The sequence below is a fragment of the Dipodomys ordii genome, unplaced genomic scaffold, assembly GCF_000151885.1.
Source record: "Dipodomys ordii isolate 6190 unplaced genomic scaffold, Dord_2.0 Scaffold152, whole genome shotgun sequence".
Lineage (NCBI taxonomy): Eukaryota > Metazoa > Chordata > Mammalia > Rodentia > Heteromyidae > Dipodomys > Dipodomys ordii.
Genome location: NW_012267368.1, coordinates 5,743,424 through 5,768,114, shown reverse-complemented (window position 1 = coordinate 5,768,114; position 24,691 = coordinate 5,743,424). Strand labels below are relative to the sequence as shown.

The window sequence follows — 24,691 nt, the reverse complement described above, 5'->3', positions numbered from 1 at the left end:
ACTGCAACTTTTCTGAGCTAGTTTCTTTATCTACATATATTAAGTTAATCATATAATTTACCTCTTGGCATTAGTGTGAGCTGTTATCTGTGAAAGGCATTTACAAATCTCCCCAAATTACTCGTTCTTATCAAAGTTGAACCATGTTTTAACTAATGTAATCTCATGTAATGTAAGCTGAAAACTATGGTAGTCATGTTAAGGGGACATCACTCATCACAGAAAATACACATGGGAAGAGGTGAACTGTACTTACTACCTGACCTATGTAACTGTAGCATCTCTGTATACCACTTTTACATAAGTTAAAACCACACATTGGAAAAACATGCTCAGATAATTTAACCTAAAGTCATAGTGAAAAAACATGGGTACTTTTTCTATGTTAAATGTATATACTTCTATTTTTGTTTTGAAAATTTTAAATCATTGTTAGTATAACATTCTAAAGGATTATTTTGTCAATACTATTATAGTTTGTGCCTGAATGCTAACTGAACATTGGCTGAAGGAACTCATTCAGCTATACAGGTGAGATCAGAAACATCTAAAACTAGCTTAAATCCAAAACCCCATAATAAGCAAGGTTATACCTGTTACATTCTTTAAAAGCTCATAGAATTATAAATTCCCTGAATAATTTATTGCTAGGCAATCAGCTGATTTCAGGACAACTTAATGTCAGGCTTTATGCCATGCACTTGGGAAGAGGAGTCAATGGGGTTGTGTGGAAAGCCCAACCCTGGTTAAGTTCCAAAGGATCTCAAATACCAACAGCCATGGGTGCAGGGATGAGGACAGCACTGAAGGTGGCTGTGCTCGGGTCTCTCACGTTGTAGACAATTAGAATTTAAGGACAGCGCCCAAGCCCTGAGTTCAAGCCCCATGACTGACAAAAAAAAAAAGACAATTAGAATTTAAGTGATGCATCATCTTAACAGGCAGAGAGGAAGCTGTTGTGTGTTCCTCCACCAGTGCTCGTAATCCTGGTACTCAGGAGGCTGAGATCCGAGGATCACTGTTTGAAGCCAACCTGGGAAGAGATTCCTGGGACTCATCTCTATTAAATGGCAGAAAGCTAGAAGTGGAGATGTGACTCAAGTGGCAGAGCACAGGCTTTGAGCAAACAAGCTAAGCAAGAAGGCAAGTAAGACTGGCCAGGCCACAGATGGCCCACCTGGGTTTTCGCTAACACAGCCTTTGTCTTTGAGATCACTCCTGTTTCCGAGTCTCATTGTTTGTTCTAACTTCAAACACTTTTCTTTCAGATATTTATCTTCTGGCCTATATTATTTGTTTAGAGATGGTGTCATGATTTACTGAGGAATTCTCATTTCTTTCTCTCATTTATCTATATATCTATCATCTCATCTATTTGACACAAATAGGGACTTGAACTCACTCAAGTCTAGCATGCTACTGTTTTAACCACAGGTCCACTTCCAGTATTTTGCTAGTTAATCAGAGAGAAGAGTCTCGTGGACTTTCCTGAGCAGGCTGGGCTTGATCCTCGCCCTCAGAACTCGGCCTGTGGAGTGGCTGGGATTACAGGCACCAGGTAAATGTATCTGGAGCACAGGAGGACTCAGGAAATGATACATAAGATTTCTCCTTCCTTCAGTCTAATAAACTGCTAATAGTACTGTAGTTATGAACCTATAGGAGTGGGGAAGAAAGATGGAAATTGTATTGTGCTTTTACATACTTAAATAATTTCCACTTTAAATTTAAAATCTTTCCAAGCGACCTCTGTTTCTCTGAGCAGAACCAAACCAAGCCTTTTCTGAGACTTTCCCAGAGCCTACATGAACTAGATTGTTTTAGTGTGAGGATCCAAATGTTCCTCCCTTCTGCAAACTCAGCTTATCCTTCCACGTCAGAGCTGGGTGCTCATCCTTAGTTACAAACTCTCCACATTCCCCTTGTTCTCTGTATTCAGGAATGAGAATCCTGGTACTTGAGTAGATTCTCCAAGCACTTCTGTGGTATTAACAGCTCCGTTCAAGAGGAGGCAGATGTCACAGGCACCAGAGAGAGCATAGCTGGGGACCCTCAGCCACAAGAAAAACCAGACCACCTGCCAAGCACCACTGGAAGCGGAGATGGGGCCAAATTACAGTCCCACAGCTGGGAAGTGGCAGAGCAGATACAGATGCTCCTGAACTTCTGGAAACCAGGAGCATACAGGGTCTCTGGGAGAGCCTGCCCGCTGCAAAAACCAGTGTGCAGCCCGTGTAAGGACATTAAGGCTGCTGCGTAAGGCTCAAATTTATTTCCATTGTGAGAATGTAGAGGCTTCTCTGTAGAATACTGGGCATTTTCCTCCAGTATAGTTTCTAAATGTTCATTGGATTAAGGGACTGTGGTTTGCTTTTCTAAAATAAAACAAGTTAAAGAGATTTAAAAACTATTTGTCCACATTTCAGGAAGATGACAGAGCACAGGAAGGTGTGCTGTGCTGGCACCGCTGGTGGGACCTTGAACACAGATGGCACAACCACAGCCCGGGCACAACCACAACCAGGGCAGAGGCCTGTGGGATAGCCTCTGCTTCTCACCCAACAGCATGGGCTTAAGAAAACTGAGTCTCATTAGTAGAGAGAACTTCAGAACCCAACGTCTTTCCCTGATGACCCTGCAACACTGAAACTCCATGGCTGAGTGTCAGCTCCACAAATCTGGGTGACACCCTCCTAGGCCAACACCTCACCTAGGCAGTGAGGTCCAGGACTGCTCCACATGAACATGTTATTACCCAGGGGATTCTGATGTAGACCATGGCTAGACTAATGCTTCTCATTAAGAATAACCACTAACAGTTAACAACGCTTCCCTCACTCCCACTGGGGCTCGCCCTGTCCTCCCTTCTCTTGGAGAGGTCTCCTTTATAATGTTCTGAGTTAGTCCTGTATGCTTCCACTGGCAGCTGTTATTTTTAATTGACACTTTTCTGACTTTAAAAAAAATTACAAACCTGAAATTAACTTAAAATGTGGTTTACTGATTTGATGGGTTACATTACTGGAAAAATCCCTTTTCTATTTTTAGCTTTAAAAATTAAGCAAGACAGACATCTTGCAGCTCTGAGATCCAGAGCAAACTCTAAGCAGAAGAGGCCCAGGATGGGAAGGCAGGCTGGCTTTAATGAGGTCTGAACTGTGTTTTCCACAGACCCCACCTGTCCCTGGAGTTCTTAATCTATTAAATCTGATCCATGTAGGCCAAATCCCCTCGAATATGCACTAACAACAATATGCATTTTAAGATGTCTTCTGATAAATGTAATCCACTCAGTAAAATTATTAATATGCATTTTAAATGATCCAAACCATTCAAACACCCTCTGGAGAGAATGTTTGAGTGAAGCTTCTGAAACATATTTCCACATGTTTGTGGGGAAAAAAAATAAAGGTTTGAGGAAAATGCTCAGTAATGGTGATGGGCACTTGGTTCCAGGCTGCTGCCCATTCCCATGTAGACGCAGCTGTCCACTCTGCATCTTGAACTCAGGGCCTGGGCACAACCTCTTCACCTTTTCTATTCAAGGCTGATACTTTACCCCTTGAGCCAGAGCACCAGTTCTGGATTTTTTTTTGACGGTTAACTGGAGATAAGTGTCTCAGGGACTTTCCTGACCAGGTTGGCTTCAAACCACAATCCTGAGAGCTCAGCCTCTTGAATAGCTAAGATTACAGATGTGAGCCACCAGCACCGGCTGAAGTAAACTTTTGGAAAGGGCTCAATGTATTTTGCATATATGTTTTGCATGAACTTTTGGGGAAGTAACAACTAGAAGATAAACATCCACAAAAGAGAATAATGCAATAAACATAGATTCCATTTAATTGTAGGACTAAAATTAAAAGAGATGTTAGTTAAGAGAGAAAATGTAAATATAAATTCTGAGAAATGTTGAAATTATATATTTAACAAAAATAAGAAGGGGGAGAAAGCCGACAGAGGGTTGCAATGTGCGTGTATAATAGGTTCTTTATAGCTTGCAGTAAGCTGTGAAACAATTATCTTTAAAACCGATTTAAATTGGTTTTTAAAACCAAACTGTATAACAGAGATGAACATATTAATAACCTAAAGATAAAAACTAAGAACTCACTGAAGTTGGCCAATGAGATGGAAGTAGAAATGCATTAAATCTGCCATTTCTGAGAAGGAATGTAATAGACACTTCTAGTCCATGCTATAATCCCTAAGAACAAACATCTTCACACTTCCAGGAAGAATCCAAACAAAGCAGTTAAGCAAAATAGTTAAGCTCATAATTTAAAACACTTTCACAAGAATCCTTGACATCCTGTTGGCTTTTCCGGTCACTTTTTTTTTTCAGTGCTGGGGACAGAGCCAAGGCTGCACACTCGCTGGCAGCACCCCACCACCGAAAGCAGGCCTGCAGCGTGGGGCTTTTGGGATTTTGTTGTTGTTGACTTTGTTTCTGAGACAGGGTGGAGTCACTTGGGTGTCAAGGGCCTCAGACTCAAGCTTCTGTTAGCTTCCCTCCTGAGTAGCTAAGATTATAGCCATGAGTCAGTGCACTTCACCCTTCTGTGTCATTTAATTAAAAAAATTCCTGAAGGCTGGGGTTTAAACTCAGTGGTAGATTGCTTGCCTAACATGTTCATTCTTACCAGGCAAACTGCACCACTGAAGTACGTCCATGGTTTTTTCACTATTTAAATTTGTATTAAAAGTTATCTAAACTTTGTATACAGTCTTCCTTTTTTCTCTTTAAACTCATGACCATAACTAGACACATGTACAATGTGCATTCTTGTGTGCATGTGTGGGCCTGTGAGCATGTGTGCACTCATGCATGCATAATTATGTGTGTGCCAGTACTGGGGCTTAAACTCAGAACCTAGGCAGTCCCTTAACTTTTGCTCAAGGCTAGAGTTCTACCATTTGCACCACAACTCCGCTTATGGTTTTTTGGTGGTTAATAGCAGATAAGAATCTTATGGACTTTCCTCTCTGGCTGGCTCCAAACTGTAATCCTCAGATCTCAGCCTCTTGACTAGTTAAGATTACAGGTGTGAGCCACCAATGCCTGGCAGATTCTTACCTTTGCAAATGCAAACATATAAATGAATTTCTATTTTCTTCTTCCATGTTATTTTCTATAAAATATCACTTTGGATTATGCATTATAGTCCTAATTTATTTCCTTAAATATTCCCACAATACTCAGTGCTACAGATAGATTATAATTTTCTCAGTATTTTTTGATAATGACATTCACTGTTTCCAGTCTCCATCACTACAATAAATATGCTCACATCCACCAGAGCCCTCCCCAGGGCCCATTTTGTATATCTGCCAGCTAATATGACCACATCTGCATATGCCAGCTCCACCACAGCTGTTTCAGGAACTCAGCATTGGAATTTGATTGCATTTGTGTTAGGAGTTGAATTAAAGTTTTGTGTTATTTACCAAAAGGCCCCATCATCATGTGCATGTGATACATTTTATAATTACCTATACAGGTAAGACTTTTAAGACAGGCCAGGCCCTGACGGCTTACCTATAGTCCTTGCTAACCAGGAGGCTGAGATTTGATGACTGTGGTTCTAAGCCAGCTCAGGCAGGAAAGCGCATTAGACTCATATCTAAATATCCAGTATAAATAGGGACGCTGAAGTATGGCTCAAGTGGTAGAGTTCCAACCTTGAGCAAAAAACTGAAGAACAGTCCCCAGGCCTCAATTCAAAGCCAGCACAGCATGGGGGGAAAAAAAAGGTGATTAGCTGTTAAAAGTATTACACAGTTTTATTTATTTTTGGATAGACCCTGCCAAACTGTTCATACCAGAGTGATGTGTAGGCACAGCTCAGCCAGGGTGACATCCAACAGGTGCAGGGTGGGGCAAGGCCACAGCTCTTAATTGCTTTAAATTACATCCCACTGCCGTAACCTGAGGCCTCGGTGTGCTCCATAACGGAGTTTGCTCTTCAGGGAATTGCTTTTCTGTACATTTTGTTCATTTAAAAGGTTGACTTGTTTCAACAACTTTTGAAACCTGAAAAGCACAAATGTTAACTGGTTTCCTGTTAATTGTAATTTTATCTAAATTATCATTTTCAAGTTGATTACAGTCCTTTAAACCAATGGATTACTCAGATTTATGTATACATTTATTTATTTATTTAGGTCGATCATGGGGCTTGAACTCAGGGCCTAGGTGCTGCCCTTGAGCTCTTTTGCTCAATGCTCTCACTCTACTGCATTAAGCCACAGCTCCACTTCTGGTTTTCTGGTGGTTAATTCAAGATAAGAGTCTCACAGATTTTCCTGCCCCAGCTGGCTTTGAACCGAGATCTTCAGTAGCTAGGATTACAGGCATGAGCCAACAGCACCTGGCTTCAATTTTTTTTGTGGGGGGGGGGGGTTGGTCGTGGGGCTTGAACTCAGCTTGAGCACTGTCCCTGTGCTCTTCAGCTCAAGGCGAGCGCTCCACCACTTGAGCCACAGCACCACTTCCAACCTGGCTTCGATTTTTTATAAATGAAACACACATCTTTTACTTTATAGTCTTTACATTTCAAATCTTTGTTAGATACACCTCTATCCTTAGATTTTAAGCACTTATATATAAAACACTAGTTCTATACTGAATTTATTTCTTTGTTAGTACCATAGATTGAACTAGAGCCTCACATATCATTTGGCTTGCTTGCACTCTACTACTTGAGCCACATCGCTAGCCCTGCTTTTTTCCTAATTAATTGAAGATGGAGTCTCAAGAACTTTTCTACTTGGGCTGGATTTGAACTGAGATCTTCTGGATCTCAGCCTCCTGATTGACATGGCTTAAAAATGGCTGGCTTGGGTTTTGCATGCATGTTCATCCATCTGAATTTATTCTTGGGTTGATGTAGTATTTTGCGTGGGCAATCAGCACATTTGTGGAATAACCCATCCTCCCTACTGACTGGCAAGTGAAGCATGGAAAGTATGGAGCTCATTCTCAGGTCAGTTTCTGAACTCTCACTTTATTCTACCAGTCTTAAACTATATATGCTATAAAACATTATAATGTCTAGAAAACCAATCTTTTGTAGTTTTTCCTCAATTTTTTTTAACATGTTCAAGTTTTTATTTGTCCTTAGAAACCTTAGGAAATTTTATCCAATGTTGAGACAGAATTTAAACCATTTTGGAATTTTTATTTATATTATATCTATTAATTTTGAATCACTAAACCAGTTTATTGTCATTTTAAGAAAACTGTAACAACATAGATTCCTTCGGATATTTTTGGGGGGAGGGGTTGGTTGTGGGGCTTGAACTCTGGGCCTGAACACTGTCCCTCAGCTCTTCAGTTCAAGACTAGCGCTCTACCACTTTAGCCACTGTGCCACTTCCAGTTTTCTGAGTAGTTTATTGGAGATAAGAGTCTCACGGAGTTTCTTGCCCCAGCTGTCTTTGAACCACAATCTCAGATCTCAGCCTCCTGAGTAGTTAGGATTACTGGCGTGAGCCACCGGCACCTGGCTGATTCCTTGGATATTATTTCACATTCTTTTATTTGGTTTTGTATATCATTTGAATTTTTCCAAAATTCTCACTGCTTTACCATTTACACTAATAGATGATTTTTCATTTAAATCTCTAGAGACTCATAACTAACAAAGAATACTTTTATTGCTTCCTTTTATCTTTGGTACAAGGTGATCAATTTTAGCAATTACAATACCTTTCTATCAAATTCTCTTAAGTTTCCTACCCGTATGGTCAACTCTTCAGTAAAAAGAAGCATTAGTTAGCATTCCTCTTCCGATAATACATGCTACTTAATTTTCTTGTGAAACAGTAGAGATGGTAATGCTCCTCCCTGTGTCTTAAATCTGCTTGATTTCGAATCAAGTTGTACCCTTTGGGGATAATATTGTTAAGCTTTATTAAAATATTCTGTTAGCTAGGTGTCACGCTTGCAATCCTAGTCACACAGGATGCTGAGAACTGAGGGTCACGGTTCAAAGCCAGCCCGGGCAGCAAAGTCCATGAGACTCTTATCTCCAGAAAACCAGAAGTAACTCTGTGGCTCAAGTTGTAAAGCACAAGTCTTGAGCTGAAGAGCTGAGGACAACACCCAGGGCCCAGAGTGCAAGCCCCACAATCGACAAAAAAAAAAATGTCAATTAGACAAAATATTTAGACTTTAATTGGTTGAATTTCCCTTGATTTTCTAGCATTACTATATTGGGTCTTTTGCTAAGCAGTTGAATTTTATTGGTTGACATTTTATTTACGTATTATTTGTATCTGCACTCACAAAAAAAGATGGTTGTGGTTTATTTTTAATTTTTATGAGGCTTGGTATTAAAACGTACCAATGAATTGAAATCTGTCTTTTCTTTGGCCTAAAATAGTCTGGCTAACACTGAGTAGAGAAAGCCCTGCTGAAAACCAATTCGTTCTGCTGGTCTCTTTGCTGGCAGGTCTGCGCTCCTTCCACAGAGCTGTCAGCTGCCCTGGGCGGTGGCCCTCAGTCCCTAAGTTATCAAATTTGTTTCTTGCCAGTTGCACACACTAGTTTCCTGGAATTCTTTTTCCCATTCACTTTGTGCAGTTGCACACTTCTTGCTCCCAGTTTGCCATTTCTTCTGTTTACTCCTTTGTCTCCTTAGCTAGTTTTTATTTGTTCATTTTATTACTCATTTATAGTTTTTCATTTCTATAACATTTTAAGTGTTCTATTTCATAGATTTTAATGATTATGTTTATTAATTCCCTTTACTATTTTATGACAGGGCTGTTATTTCTTATCATATAAAACTTATTTTATTTTTGTATTTTAACTGTTGAAATAAATGTTTTGCCCTCATTCTGACTTTTGATATGTTTCATATGTTCCATGTGTTTTGTGATTTCCTGCACTTTGAGCTCTATGAATTTTCTCTTTCATTTAGTTTTTAGTTAGGAGTTACTCAGCATTTTCTTCACATCATGAATTTATTTCTGTTGAGATCCAGGAATGCATCTTGAAAAGAATCTATTTGTGTGTGTGGAGGGGGGCTTGAACTCAGCACCCTACTGTCCTTCCTGGGTTTTTTACTTAGGGCTGATGCTCTACCACTTGAGCTACACCTTTTCTTCTGGATTTCTGCTGATTAACTGGAGATGACCAGTGACTTTTCTGCCCATGCTGGCTTCAAGCCTCAATCCTCAGATCTCAGCCTCCTGAGTGGCTAGAATGACAGGGGTGAGCCACTGGCACCTCTCCAAATGTCTACTTTTTGAATTTTTTGAATTTTATTTTTCTGGTCAAAGAATCATAAATACTAAAAACAAATTATCTATTAGTCAAAATGCAAAACTCTTTCTGTCTCTCTCTCTCTCTCTCTCTCGCTTGTTCTCTTTCTGTCCCTCTCTCCTGTAATTTCTCAACAGCTGCACCTCGCTCTCAGTGGACATATGGCAATGGCATAGCTTTCTTGCTCACAACACACCTGAAAGTTCTCTCTCCTCAAGGGCCAGGAAGAAGCAGCACCAAGGCCACACAGAGTACCTGGCATGAGTGGCCTGCAGTGTCCCTGAGTATTCTTGGAACACTCTGAGCAGCCAGATCACAGGAAAAGCCTGGCAATCTAGTAAATAAAATATTAGAAGTTAGATCATTTTTTTAATGCCAGATGGCTATGGTTGTTATTTTACTCGGTAAAGCCAGAACTTACCACTCACAACTCCTATTCACCTCATAAGAGAAGTAGCTTTCTCTCTCTTTTTTTTAAGGAAAGCAATGATAAAATAACTTGGATTAAGTTGTCCCAGGGCCTTCTTGAAAGAATCAGTTTGGATCAGATGCTCAATCCTCTTCTCTTATCAGATTGACATGTTTGGTTTCTATACACTTCCAGAATGAATAAAGAAGGAAACAACAAATTCTGGGACATGCCAAGCTAAAAGCTGAACCCAAGTCCCAGGGACATGGCAATGCTGGGAGGGGTTAGAGAGAAGATTCCCAGGAACCTGTGATCCTTGCTCTACCTACTGGGGTAGGTGCTTCCTGGGTGGGGGGCAGTCTTTACCAAGCCCTCCTCTCCCACCCTCCTTCCCAGGACTCAGGGAAGCCAGCCTGGGCTCACCTGGGATCACCTGGCCACTGCAGTTCTGTGACCCTGATGAAGGCAGCAGCCAATACAAGGCAGGCCTAAGTAACAGAGAAGCAGGTGACAGGACCAAAAACAACCACCATGGTTGGGCATTCATTCACAAGCTGACACATCAGACATGGTAAAGACACCGGCACCTCCACCTCCACTGCTGCACTGCCCGCCAGAGCCCAGGGAGGGAGACGGCCTAAGGCCAGGCCCACAGGTGGTCAACAGACTCCAGCCTGCCACATACCAATGAAGAATGGAAGTGGAGTTGGGCAGAGTGCCAGTCCCATGCTCATACCCTAGAACCACACAGGAAGGAGGGAAGGAGAAAGGAAAGAAGGAGAAAAGAGAGAAAAAGAAAAAAATCCTGGGCTGACAGTTTCAAAATAAAAGTCATCATGTATGAATTCTAACACCTGCGTTCTGACTCAAGGAAATATCTACCTGACACAGCGAAAACCATACCCACCCTACACACATGCCTCCTATACACCACCACACAACCCACACCCACCCCACACACCTGCCTACTGTACCTTACCACACACCCCACGTACCCCATGCCAACCCCCGCACACCTGCCTCCTGTACACCACACGTCCCACACTGACAGGACTTTTTTTTTAAATTTTATTTGTGAACATACTGTACTGAGGGGTTACAATTACATGGGCAGGATAATGCGTACATTTCTTACCAAGCATTGCAGCCTCCTCCTTTGTTTACCCTTCACCTCCCTTCCCAGTCTCCTCCCTCCCCCCCCACCCAATCCTTCCCCCCCTTCTCCCCCCACCCACATTGTAAAGCTCGTTTTTGACATGACAATTTGTACTTCTCATTGTTGCAACAGGTCCACCTGTATCCTTAAACGACTTGTTTTTCCCCATCTCCTCCACAAGTTATACTGACATCAAATATCCACACTGACAGGACTTAACCTGTGTCACTGGGTGCCACCGTGCACCCAACCCTGTGGCTTTCACTAAAATCCACCATATTCATCTGTGCGCAGAAAACCTCACGTGGGCCCCAGGGTCAGTCCATGAAAGCCCAAGTCCCTAAGGCCACGCTAGGACACACAGAATGTGCCTCCCATGCATCAGTGCTGTACAGTTTTGTCTTTTTAAATTTCTTACTTGTGCTCATGAGTTAGCTGTTGCCAGTACTGGGGCTTGAACTCAGGGCCTGGGCACTGCTGTCCCTTAGCTTTGATACTCAAGGCTGGTGCTCTACCACTTGAGTCACAGCTCCAGTTCCAACTTTTTGCTGGTTAACTGAAGATAAGACTTTCCTGCCCAGGCTGGTTTCCAATATTAAGCCTCAGACCTCAGCCTCCTGAGTAGCTGGAATTACAGGCATAAGAACCAGTGCTTGGCATCCACTGCAGCTTCTACTTAGCCAAAGTCATCAAGGACACACAAGGGAAAGGTTTAAAGTTCCAAGGGAATTTAAGAAAGAAATGTTACCTATGAAATATTTTTCTATCACCAGAAAAGAATAATTTAGCTAATATTCTTGACATATATTACAAAGGCTACTATTCCTGATATATTATAGTCCTTGATAATTATTCCTTTTTTTCAACATATAACTTTTTTTATCAGTCATGGGCCTGAGTGCTGTCCCTCAGCTCTTTGGCTCAAGGCTAGTGTTCTACCACTTGAGCTACAGCACCACTTCCAGTTTTCTGGTGGTTTATTGGAGATAAAGAGTTTCACGGACTTTCCTGCCCAGGTTGGCTTTGAATCGCGATCCTCAGATTTCAGCCTCCTGAGTAGCTAGGATTACAGGTGTGAGCCACCAGTGCTCAGCCTAGCATGTAACATTTTCTATAATTACTAGTAAGAGTAGCAACCACAGAAGGTTTAATGTGTTTCACAATAATTAGTTGCTAACTAGCACTGGAAAGAACCAAGCAAATAACACAACCTGTAATAGCTGATGTTATGTCTCTAGCTTGGCTTTACCATTGCTTTTTCCTATGCCTGCCACCATGGATAATTGGTTACTCTCATGCCAATTTCCTGTGGCCCTGGGTAAATTGCTCTGATATTTGAAATCGTAGTTATTATCTCACTCCATCTGTTCTCTTCATTTTTTAACTCAGCTGTCAAATCAAACACATAAGTCCTTCTAAAAGCTGCTGGAGTTTTCCTCACATTAGTGGGGCAGATGAAAGAAGTGCATGGGGATGACATGTCACACTGAAGGTAAACTGAGGGAGGATGCACGGGGAGGAGAGGGGAAGGGAGGGGAGGCGGGGAGACCCTGGGACCACTACTGGAGAGCACGATGAGAAATGTGGGTTTGGAGTGACAGCATTTCACATGCCTGCACCAGGCTTCATACTAAGCAAGCTTTAACAGTGAAATCCTAAAAACCTATTTCAGCTCTGACTTGCCTTTTCCAGTTACTGTGGTCTCCATTTTATTGTAGCTAAAATGAAGAAGCATATGAAAAATATATCATCTTGCTTCTGTTTATTGGACAGACTGAATTTCTCAGTTAATATTACAGTGAATACATTTGTTCTTTTATATTTTTTCCTTTCATCTAAAGTCATTCTATCATTCAACTTTGTAAATATTTTAGTCATGATCTACAAATCTCACTAAGTAAACATAATTAAGAATTATACTCAGGTGATGAGGGAATGAGGAAGAGTTGATAAATCAACCCAACCTTTCCAAAATAGAGCTCTACCACTGAGACATACCTCCACTGAAGATAAGAATCTCACGGATTTTTCTTCCCAAATTTTGATCCTCAGATCTCAGCCTCCTGAGTAGCTATGATTATAGGTGTGAGCCGCCAGCACTTGGCTAGTAAGACCATTTTATCTCATTGTTATAAAAATCTTCTGATTTCTACTCTGCTCTGTCTCCTCCATGATGCTAGAATGAAATCTCTCTTCAAAATGGAATGTCTCTTGGTTCAGCCCTAGAATCTGGGCTGGGTTTGGGGCTTGCTTTTATCAATCAAATATGGAGAAAGTGATGACCTGCTTGTTCTTAACCAGGCCACAAAGGCCTGCTGCGTCTCTGCTCACTGTCTTTGTGTTGAGGCCTTTAACTATAGGAGAGCCCTAGAGAATTCTTGGGAGAAGTTAGCTGGAGCAGAGGCCCCCTGCCAGGCACAGGCCAGCCTCAGCCAATCTGCTGGCCAAGAGGAAAGATCTGAGCAAAACCAAAGCATCACTGAGCCACGCCCAATATAATACAATACAAAGAGTAATGAGCAAAGTAAGTGAGTATTGTTTCAAGATGACTTGTTTTTGTTACATCCAAATAGCCACTGAATTTTCTTCTTGTTTGAAATACAATCGTGACACCAAATCTAATTTCTCAACATAGTACTATTTTATATTATGTTTCATATTTTGATGAGTAGGAACTGATCTTATAAAAGAGAAGACTGGGATAAAGAAGGCCAGGATTGGGCCCAGATATACAGCTACTGTATGGGTCTGTCCTGGAGCACGGAACATGTGAGTCCATGGATGGCACAGGCTGCTGCAGTTCTGAAAGACAGTGTGAACCCAGGCTCTTCCCACATGCACTGCATGGATTAGAGGTGATGCTCCTGATTTGTGACTTCCAGGGGAGCCAGCTTTTGTGTTTCAAGAGTGGCATTGCCCAGGGGGAAACGCAGCAACAGACTCTTACAGGATCAGAGCAGACTTTTCCATTTGGGGAATTAAAATGATCTGTGAAACAACCTAAGTGCTGCTCTAGAACATCCTGAAAAACAGTTCACGACCCTCAAAGAGATTCCCTCTTCTCATCCAACCTGACCTGGCCAGAGCTCTCAGCTGTGCTTTCCCAGGCTCCAGTTCTAGATGTCATCACCAGAACACCAATCACAGGAAAAATTGATTAGTGCAAAAGAACTTTCCTATGCAACAGGTCCTGATGGAGTTGAACCCAGAATTCTTCTTCCCTAGAGCAAATGATTACTAGTGACCAAGTATAGTCTCATGATACTTGGTGAAAGGGTATTGTCAGAGACACAGACTGCATGACCCCACCTGAGAATTCATGTGCTGTGTGGGGTTTATGTATGCTGGCAAATGAGAACGCTCCTCCATAATCCTGGCAAAGGTTGGGGTACCCAGCTGCAGCCTCCAGGAGGGAAGGAGGAAGCTTTTTCCAAATCTGGGCAAAGGTCTGGATGGCCCACCAAGACCTTGGTGGAGGACATGCAGGAAGTGTCTTTTGTACTCCTCCAATTAATCCCGTAGAACAATGCCTTGAGATTCCCTTTGTGTATCTAAGGAAGCCCACCTACACTTTGCTTATTCTTTGTAACCTTTGAAAATAGAGAACTGCTTCACATTTGTTGACAAGGACTAGCTTTTCCTGTTCACTGACTAAAGGTTAACTCTCATTGTCTGTATTCCTGCAAGATTGTTTAAGATTAACTTTCTGGCCCCTGACTGAAGATTTACTTTCTATGCTTGTATGCTGTATGTAAGCATGTGATATCTCAATAAACTTTGTCCACACCTGCATGGTCTAGACCACTTTCTGCCTACCAGATGCACATTCCCAGATCTTGCTGAGGAATCAGCAACAGGGTACAATTTGTGATATGTAGGGATGGGATACTCTTGTGTTATTTAAGGATGAGGAATAACCTCATGATATTTAGGGATGGAATATAGTCTCATGATACTCCATGCCAGGAGCCAGAATCTAAGTTGAATACTGGGAAGTAGCAGGCTGTCTGTGGTACTGGTAGAAAGATGAGGTCACATGATTTTGGTCATGAGTTAGACAAAATCTGAGTCTATTAGAAATAAATGAATAAAATGCTATGGAGGAAATCACCAGTCACGCATATTAGCCTGGCATCTGTCCATCACAGGAGCTGGCTGATACATACTTAACACTGGAAGTCAAAGCCAACAGAACAACAGGCCGAAGCCAAGGCTTCTGGAAAACAGTATGAATGGCTCAACTAAGTAAACTGTGCACAGAGCTCGGGGAGGCATTTGCCATGCCTCTTACTCCATCTTCAGAACCAGCCACCAAAGGCAAAAGGCTGCATATGAAATTAATGCTAACAACATCCACATTAATCAAATAAGCACTAAACCTAAATAAATATGTATTATGTTAGGCTAGCATATGAACATGTGAGTTGTCATTTGAAAACTACCTGATGATTTCTGAGAAAAGAAATGGAACATATGCTCACTGGACTGATTTTTATGCTCACTAAGCCCAAAAAGGCCTTCAAAGTCAAGATCATTTTAATTCTCCAAGTGGAAAAGTCCACACTAGCTGCCAACACATCTGAAATCCCATTACAAATATGTGGCCATGTGTGTGTCAGGAGTAAATGTCACTTGTGGAGGGATCCACATCATGTGGATGGCAGGTCACAAGTCAGGAATATGTGACATCACTGCAGTTATAACTGGATCTCTCCCTCATTCTCCCCCCTTCTCCTTCTTCCTTCCCCTCCCACTCCTCTCCCTCTCTCCCTCCTTTCCTCTCCCCCTTCTCTTCCCTACCTCTCCCCCTCCATTCCTCACCCTGTCTCTCCTTTTCCTCTCCCTCTTCTCTCTTCATCTCCCTCTCCCCCTCCCCTTCCTGTACCCCTTTCCTTCCTCCTCTTTCCCCTCCCTCTCTTTCTCTCTGAAATACTATTTAACAAACAAGTTTGGCAGGGCCAGTTTAACTCTGAAGCAATGAGGGTTTGTTTTTTTTCCAGTCAGTCCTGGGGCTTGAACTCTGAGCCTGAGCGCTGTCCCTCAGCTCTTCAACGCAAGGCAAGTGCTCTACCACTTGAGCCACAGCACCACTTCTGGTTTTCTGGTGGTTTATTTGAGATAAGAATCTCATAGACTTCTCCTGTCTGGGCTGGCTTTGAACTGTGATCCTCAGCTCTCCCATTTCCTGAGTAGGTAGGATTATAGGCGTGAGCCACCGATGCCCAGCTAGCAATGAGTTCTTAAACTTCTAGTGTATCAGAGGCTGAACTCTGAAGCAGTGAGTTCTTAAACTTCTAGTGCATCAGAGGTGGAATGACAGTCAGAGGTGCCTCTACCCTGTGTAGCTCTGCTTATCCAATAAATAGAATCTCATTATTAAAAATAAACACAAATATTCATCTTAAAAGTATACTCTTACACAAAGAGACAAACGGCACATGGTCTCCCTGATAAGTGGGTGTTAAATCCAAAAGGTAAGGTGATACAACAAAGTAAAGACTCAAGAAACAAAGGACCTCTGTTCATCTGGTCGAATCATTACTAAATGACCCATGCTGCTGACTATATATATATATATATATATATATATATATATATATATATATATGCACATGGGAGGAAACTAGGAGGAAGACACAGAAACAGAGGGAAACAGGGGAAAACATATATCAGTGGGACCCATCAGCTGCACTGGACATTGATCAAAATAAACTAAGTAACTCAATGGTAACGATGGGAGGGAGGAAATGAGAGGGAAAGAGGAAACAGCTGACATTAAGCAAAAGGAAAGAAATGTACATATCACCCAATGTGGAAGAAATGTCAAAACTCACAGAACTCATAAACTTTATAGACCACGATAAAGACAATTTGCCCCATGAAGGCTAGAATGTGTTTGTGACTTTAACTATCACTATCCCACAATACTGTGAAATTTATGTAATCACTTAATCACAATAAAAAAATTGCAAAAGAAAAGTATGCTCTTACAATGACTGTTATTCAAAGTGAAAATGTTCAGGACTTCTAAGACAAAAGACCTGCTTTTAAAAGTTATAATTCAATGGAATTTTCCATGGCATGGCTATTATTGGGCTATCTTTTTTCTTTCTCACAGTTCAGTGAGGAGAATAATTATCATGTAGTTCACAACAGTGTAATTCATCTTATAATTACAGTAGATGCTCGTTGTCTCTAGAAATACTGAAATAATGAAGAGGAGAATAACTGACAACTGCCAAGCAAGCTAAGCGCCTGATACTGTCTAACTTGAGATGATCTAGTCATCTTTCCAGCCTTCCTTTCCACTTCCTTAATTGCCTGGCAGTTGATGTACATAAGAATTATAAAACAAAGGGATGGAACTGTCTGACTTATTTAAAAACACAATGACAGTTTTGAAATGGAGACAGATTGAAATGGTGTGTGAAGGGGAATTTTGAACATCTAGGCACTTCTATTTTTGGTACTTTCAATAAGCTGTTTGTAAAGCAATGATGTTTTTCAAGAGTTAGCAAATGATTTTGCAGTTATTTATTACAATAAAATACTACTTTAGGATGTGAAATTAACCACACAGGATTCCGTTGTACAAGGTCACTCAAGATGACACAGCTGGGTCAGGAGCTAGATTATGCCCTCTGTCCCCACTCGTCCTCCTGCTCTGGTCCCTGGAGGCTTCTGTGTGGCCCTGTCTACTCTGGGTTTGGTTCAGGCAGTGGGATTTCAGGGCTGGGGGCCAAGAAGTGGAAAGGAGGGGAGCTCAGGGTTGGGGGCTGGGAAGGGAGGGGGGCCTGATCAGGGCTGGAGAGCCTGGAGGGGGAAAGAAAGGGGGTCAGGGCTTGGGGAGGGGAGAGGTGACTGAGGGCTGGGGGCCAGGAGGGGGAGGGGTTTATTATTCCTCTTGATTTGTACAGATGTCCTCAGCTCCTGGGCAAGGTTTCTCCTGTCTTTTCTATTACTACCAGTCCAGTGACTCAGGATGGCACAGATGCTCATGCATTTCTTACATTCTGTGGTCATACCTTTTAAATCCTCCCTTTATTAAACCCTTTGAAATCATTCTAATCTCTTTTCTAGTACAGAAAATTCTTATTTATTCCTTCAGGAAAATTTGGCTGATCAATCAGGTGTACGTATTTAAAGCTTAGACCCAATGGAGTAGTGGCATCATAATGAAATCTTGTTTAATAAAGTCTATACCTTTTATATGGCAAAAGAATGCATGCAACCAGAAGTGTCTACCATTTAAGTAAAGGTAGGATTCCTGACAATCACCAATATATTCTCTGTGATTAAAGCAAATCTTTTTACTATTTTTTTTTGTCAGTCATGAGGCTTGAACTCTGGGCTTGGGCACTGTCCCTGCACTCTTCAGCTCAAGGTGAGCACTCTACCACTTGAGCCACAGTGCCACTTCTGGTTTTCTAGTGGTTTATTGGAGGTAAGAGTCTCATGGACTTTCCTGCCCAGGCTGGCTCTGAACCGTGATCCTCAGATTTCAGCCTCCTGAGTAGCTAGGATTACAGGTGTGAGCCACTGGCACCCGGCTTCTTTTTACTTTTTTAATGAAGTTGCTGACCTCTTGAATAGGACAGGGAAAACAAGGTAGATAGTAACTTTGAAAATATTTCCAAGAACATAATCTACCTTCACCAATGCACATGGAGGGAGACTGACCTTTTCTCTGGTTTCTCCTGGGGTCACATGATCCCTAGTTATCCCTGCAGAGGAAGGGGCAGCAAGAAGAGCAAGGCCTCAGCACCATGGGACTTTTTAAACATTGCCACGAATGCTAAACTCGCATTGGGCATTCCTGCTCTGTGAGGTCTGAGTCAAAGTGAACAAGCCCCATCTCCCTATCCTAGGCACTAGCAAGGAACTGACTCTGGGTGTTCCCACCTCCTGGCAGGTCAACACTCAGAGCCTGCACCCTAGGTGCAAGGGCAGTGAGGATGCTGGCCTCGCTGGTCTGAGGAAGGTACTGGCCTGCTCCCCAGCCTGCACTTCCACCATTTCTTTTTCTTTAGTTGGTTGTGGGGCTTGAACTCTGTGCCTGGGTGCTGTCCCTGAGTGCTTCAGCTCAAGGCTAGTGCTCTACTACTTGATCCACAGTGCCACTTCCGGTTTTCTGGTGGTCACTGGAGATAAAAGTCTCAGCCTTTCCTGCCCTGGCTGGCTTTGAACCATGATCCTCAAATCACAGCTTCCTGAGTAGCTGGGATTACAGGTGTGAGCTACCGGCACCCAGCCCACCATTTCCTTTTTATTGTATTCCCCAGACCCAGAGGTGGCTGGCTGCTTGCAGTGCTGACTTCTGTTTGGCCCTGCTCTGATGCTGTTCTGGTACTGACTGAGTATCAGGATGGCTCTGCTCAGGTTCAAACCTGAGACCTGGGAGTTTGGGCTCCACCTGGGAGGCCAGCACCAGAGAAGGAGTGGTGAGGGCAGAAGGCAAGTGATGAGAGCCAGTCAGCACCCAAGGAGGGCCTTGACATAGAAGCCTTCAGCAAGCATTTCCTGAGTTCAAAGGGATGAGACTTTTGAGCCTGCCTGCTGCCTGCCTGCCTTCCTTCCTTCCTTCCTTCCTTCCTTCCTTCCTTCCTTCCTTCCTTCCTTCCTTCCTTCCTTCCTTCCTTCTCCCTTCTCCCTTCCCGGGCCTTTCTCTCCTTTTATTCTTTTTTTGCACTGGTCCTGGCGCTTGAACTCAGGGCCTAAGTACTGTCCTGTAGCTTTTCCATACTCTACCATCTGAGCCACAGGATGTTCCTGCCAAGGCTGGCTTTGGACATCAATTCTCAGATCTCAGCCTCCTGAGTAGCTGGGATTACTGGCCTGAGCACCAGTGCCCAGATGAAAGACAATCTTTAGTCCTCAGATTTGCCTGAAGTGCCTCATCAAAGTGACACCTGGTATAATTAAAATTCAAATTAATGAAAAACAGTCAGCTTCTAATGCATAGTCTCTGTAAACAGTTTTATATATACACAGAATAAAATACATGTGTACAGTACATATATGTATACATATGATTAAATCATGTTTTTGTTTATTATCAAAAAATTACCAACAAAAAGAAAGAAGAAGCCAGGCACCGTGGCTCATGCCTGTAATCCTAGCTACTCAGGAGGCTGAGATCTGAGGATTGCAGTTCAAAGCCAGCCCAGGCAGGGATGTCCAATTAACCACCAGAAAACTGGAAGTGGCACTGTGGTTCAAGTTATAGAGTGCTAGCCTTGAGCTGAAGAGCACAGGGACAGTGCCCAAGCCCAGAGTTCAAGCTCCACAACCAAGAACAGAGAGAGAGAGAGATGGGGGAGGGGGGGAGGGAGGGAGGGAGGTAGGGAGGGAGGGAGGGAAGGAGGGAAGGAAGGGAAGGAGGGAAGGAAGGAGAAAGAAAGAAAGAAAGAAAGAAAGAAAGAAAGAAAGAAAGAAAGAAAGAAAGAAAGAAAGAAAGAAAGAAAGAAAGATTGTTGCCACTGAATGCATGCGACCATGCATCTACCATTTTTTTTCTAAAAATAGAGACCTTAATTCCATCTGTTAATTCAAACTGACACCGAAGCTGCTCAACACCCCTAGCACGTCAGCCCCAGTGCCAGCCTGATCCAGCCACCACCAACAGCTGCTAGAAAGTCCAAAGCAATTTCCCAGCAGATAAATCTGCTCATCCCTGGCTGGCAACTCCTCTCACAGAAAGAGTGTGCCAGCTCTGTAGGTTTTGTCTAGAACCTGGTAGAGGAATTCAGAAGCTGCCAGCATAGTCTCATTACCTTCACTGGGCCAAGCCCAGGAAACTGCAACTAGAAACAAGGGCCTGTCCTATTTTATATAGTAGTCTTAGCTACAGAGAATCAGAAGCACAGTAACTACTGACATCTTGTTGTGAAGACCGGTAGATCTCCTCCAGAACACAGAAATGGCAAGCCTGGCTTTAGTGGCATCTAAGCTTGTGTTGCTAATGCTCCCTCTGGGGTGGGGCTCTGTAGGGTCTATGAGGACAGTGGAAGCTGGCTCAGCCTGAAGGGAGCCCTCACTCACCCTCTGGGAAGCTAGGATCTACCATCTGTGTCACTTACAGTGGTGTTCTTCCCAGAGAGGGCACAAACACGGTTCACGATGGTGAAGGGAGAGCTGCCAGGCACAGACGGAAGCACCCTGGCCAGTGAAAAACTTCCCATTTATCATCACTTTGCCACTCTGGGAGACTTCCTTCATAGAGATTAGCTGTCTATAACCTCTTTATAATATTACATTTTTTATGCCACTGTAACCAGTCTGCTCAGCTCAATCTGAATACATCAAAAGAAGGATACATAATACATAAGCAGTTTTATTATTCAAAGGCAATTAAAGACAGCTCACTGTGTGTTTTCTATTTTTAGGGCAACACATCACTGAAGCCCATGACAAAGCTTTCTTAGAGTGCACTTCAGAGGAAGAAAAACAAAACATAACAAAACTGGACATTAGCTTTCTCAGAGTCTTAAGTGGAATTCAGTTTTACCAAGAACATTTTCTGAATCTCTATGTTATGTGTGCAAATGATATTGTCAAGATGTTAACATCCTTGGCTCATGTCAAGTATTTAAAAGCTCTTTACCTTTTGTCCAGGTAAGCCGGGAACACCACGTAAACCATTTTCACCCTAAAAATAAATACATGACATTCATTTTATTTATTTATATTTGTCAGTCCATGGGGCTTGAACACTGTCCCTCAGCTCTTCAGCTCAAGGCAAATGCTCTACCACCTGAGCCACAGTGCCACTTCTGACATTCATTTTATTCGCTATAAAATAAAATAAACACATTATCTGTGTGATATTCAACAACTTGTTCTAGTATCATAGGAAAAGGGAATAAATACGTTATGTGTAGGGGCTCACTTCTCCAAAAAGAATTATTTTCCTTAAATAGCTGTATAAAGGGGTTTGAATTCCACATGTGAGTTTGTGAGCGCAATGCATCGAGTGTCACCTCTTCGGTGTTCTCCCCACCTCTCCCAGCCCCACCCCTGCCCTCCCTATCCCTCCCATTCCTGCCCCTCCCCTCCCCACTTCTCCCAGTCCCAGTCTTCCCCACAGTTATCTGATTCCCATTTCACAGGTGTGCACTGAGTGTTCTGACTGCGTTCTCCCCCTTCCTTGCTCCATCACATTAACTTTAAAAATAAGAAAACAGAGCACATACATGCATGTATGTCTCCATGTATGTGAGCATGTCTCCCCTGTCGTCTAATCTGATGCCTTTGGATGGGTTTTTGAAGTCACCAGCTCAAGGCCATTTTTATGTGAAATGATGACTTGGAAGTCATTTCAGTTCCTTCCGTCACCTGTTCCTGTCTTGGTATGAAGGTTGGCAGCAATCACCTATCAGTTTCCCTTCTGGAATTCACAGGTCAGTGCTGCCCAGTCTGCTTCAGGAACAGCAAACAGAGAGAAAGGGTAGCCTGGATGGGGGGGGGGCGTCTGGGGAGGGAGGCATGGTCCTGGGGAGCCTTAGGAATTCAACTGTCAACTGAGCTATTTCCTTCAAATATTTGTTTGGAAAGTAACAGTTTTCAGTATGGCCTAAGACATAGCTACATATCACTTCTAAGACTTATTTGAATAAAATTCAAACCTATGACAAACAAAATGTCGTATTTCAAACAAAATGACAATGTTACATTCTGCCTAAATCTAAAGAACTCTTTGTTATTATTAATACATATTTTGGAAGGGTATATAGTTACGTTATTTTAAAGATGAATATTTTTTCTTAGCTTACATTAAAATATCACAGCATCTTGTAGTAAAACTGCTATCATGACTTAAATAACGAGTGTAAGTGTTGAAGCACTAATAAAGTATAATTATCTATATAATAAGCCTTTCCATCATTTAAAAAGCCCTCAGGCATCAAGTGACTTAGAGGGTCTTCCTGAAGCAAAGTGGCTCCTGCTCTCCTCTTGGAAGCTCTAGATTTGTCCACAGGGAGATTACTGTCATCTGCCTATCGGACAGAATGTTTTCCATCCTATTTCAAGTGATGTAAGACAACAAGACACAGAATCTAAGCCAATAAAGTCTAATGACACAGGTTGTACACTGCCTAGGGGAAAACACAGCTTGTTCCCACATTTCCATACTATGCCTAGTACCCAAAGGCCCCTGCCACATGTCAGGTGGAGGATCACACCCATGAACCATTGACTATGTCTCTAGAGCTGTGATATGGAGAAATGCCCTTAGCACAAGTTAATTTTAAGATTGTCATCATTGTGATACTGTGTTTTCTCTTCTCTTTCCTGATTACTAATGAGCTTGTAGACATATTTCCTGACTCTGAGATGACCAGAGCAGGACACAAGCCAGCCTTACATGATGATACATCAACGTATTCACAGTTCCCAAATGTTGTTGGTGCTCTTGAAGCTCAAGTTTGAGATTCACGTATTCATACCAACCAGCCTTCCTTCCTTCCTTTTCTTTCCTTCCTTCCCTCCCTCTCTTCCTCTCTCTCTCATGCCAGCACTGGGGCTTGAACTCACACTCAGGGTTCACACACTCTACCACTTCTGGCTTTTTGTGGTTAATTGAAGATAAGAGTCTCATGGACTTTCCTGCTGGGCTGTCTTCAAACTGGGATCCTCAGATCTCAGGCTTTTAAGTAGTAAGGATTACAGATGTGAGTCATCAGCACCCAGCTAAAAATTTCTTTGTATTGCTTTTGTCAAAGTTACCATACATGACTTATTGAGAGAGTAGTTTGTCATTATTCTAGTGTTCTAGTCTCTGAGGGTTAAATGTGCATATTTGTTTTTATCTCTATATCAAAAAGGAAAGACATTAACAAAAAACTAAATAAGAAAATGGCCCTGGAAGGAAAAGTTTTCTTCAGGTTAATGGATGGTGGTATTTCTGCCAGAACTTTATTTAGAACCTAATTTATGTTAGCAAAGTGAAGCACAGACTGAAAGCCTAGGGTGATGGAAGCAGTTTTAATTCTACCTATAAACTAAACACCTGACGAATGCCCGAGGCTGTGGACAGTGCACGCATTAGAGGTTTCTCTGTGCCCTGGCTGCAGCCATGTCCTCCTGGCCTGGGCTCCAGGAATACAAGGACACTTCAGTGGATACTTCAGTCCATCCATTGTTGAAAGACAACAACCCTGATGGTTTCAAAGCAGCCATAGCCTGTCTGTGAGGCATCACTGTTACTGCTGGTCTTTCTACCCCCAAACCTTGTCTGTTCCCAGCCACAGCTTCAGCATGGGGTGGAACTCCCTGCAGGCGCCTGTGGTGCTGGTTCCTTCAGTGCTGGCACCGGGCTCTCACGTGGTCCACAGCTCCCACAGTGACGTATGCCCTTCCCAGAAGCCCAGCAGCCTATTGAGGGATTTTTGGAAAAAATCTTAGGTAATGTGACTACTTTTTTAATCACTCTGTATTTCCAGCAGTCAACATAGCAAGGCATAAAACACAAATATTAGTTTTCCTGATTCCTTTGACATTGCAATCAGTGGATTTCTTATTATGGAAGGTATTTATGTTGTCTGAAAAACAGCTCGTGAAGCTGTGTTCCCTTATTTTGTCTGTAAGACTGCATTTCAAGAAATAAATTATCAAGTTAAATTATATATTACATAATATATGTCATTATCTTATATGTACTTATACAAAAGTAATTATGGTAATTATATAACTATATTTTGATACATTACATATTTGTATATTTAAAAGTTTAAAACTTCAAACTTCTTGACTTCTTTGAATCTATCTGTTGGTTCTTAATGCAGCGAACAACACATGGAGTATATTACCACATTAATGCTCAGGATAAGAACTATTTAAAACATGCTTGATAATA

At 42.3% G+C, this 24,691-nt stretch overlaps 1 protein-coding gene across 1 annotated transcript in view; it reads right to left on the bottom strand.

Moving 5' to 3' along the window:
- Col19a1 (collagen, type XIX, alpha 1) overlaps positions 1–24,691 on the bottom strand; it is a 223,976-nt gene that overhangs the window by 132,068 nt on the left and 67,217 nt on the right. The window contains exon 9 of the mRNA XM_013032266.1: positions 21,440–21,484. Within this exon, the coding sequence (XP_012887720.1) occupies positions 21,440–21,484 (45 nt within the window). The remainder of the gene's footprint in view (positions 1–21,439; positions 21,485–24,691) is intronic.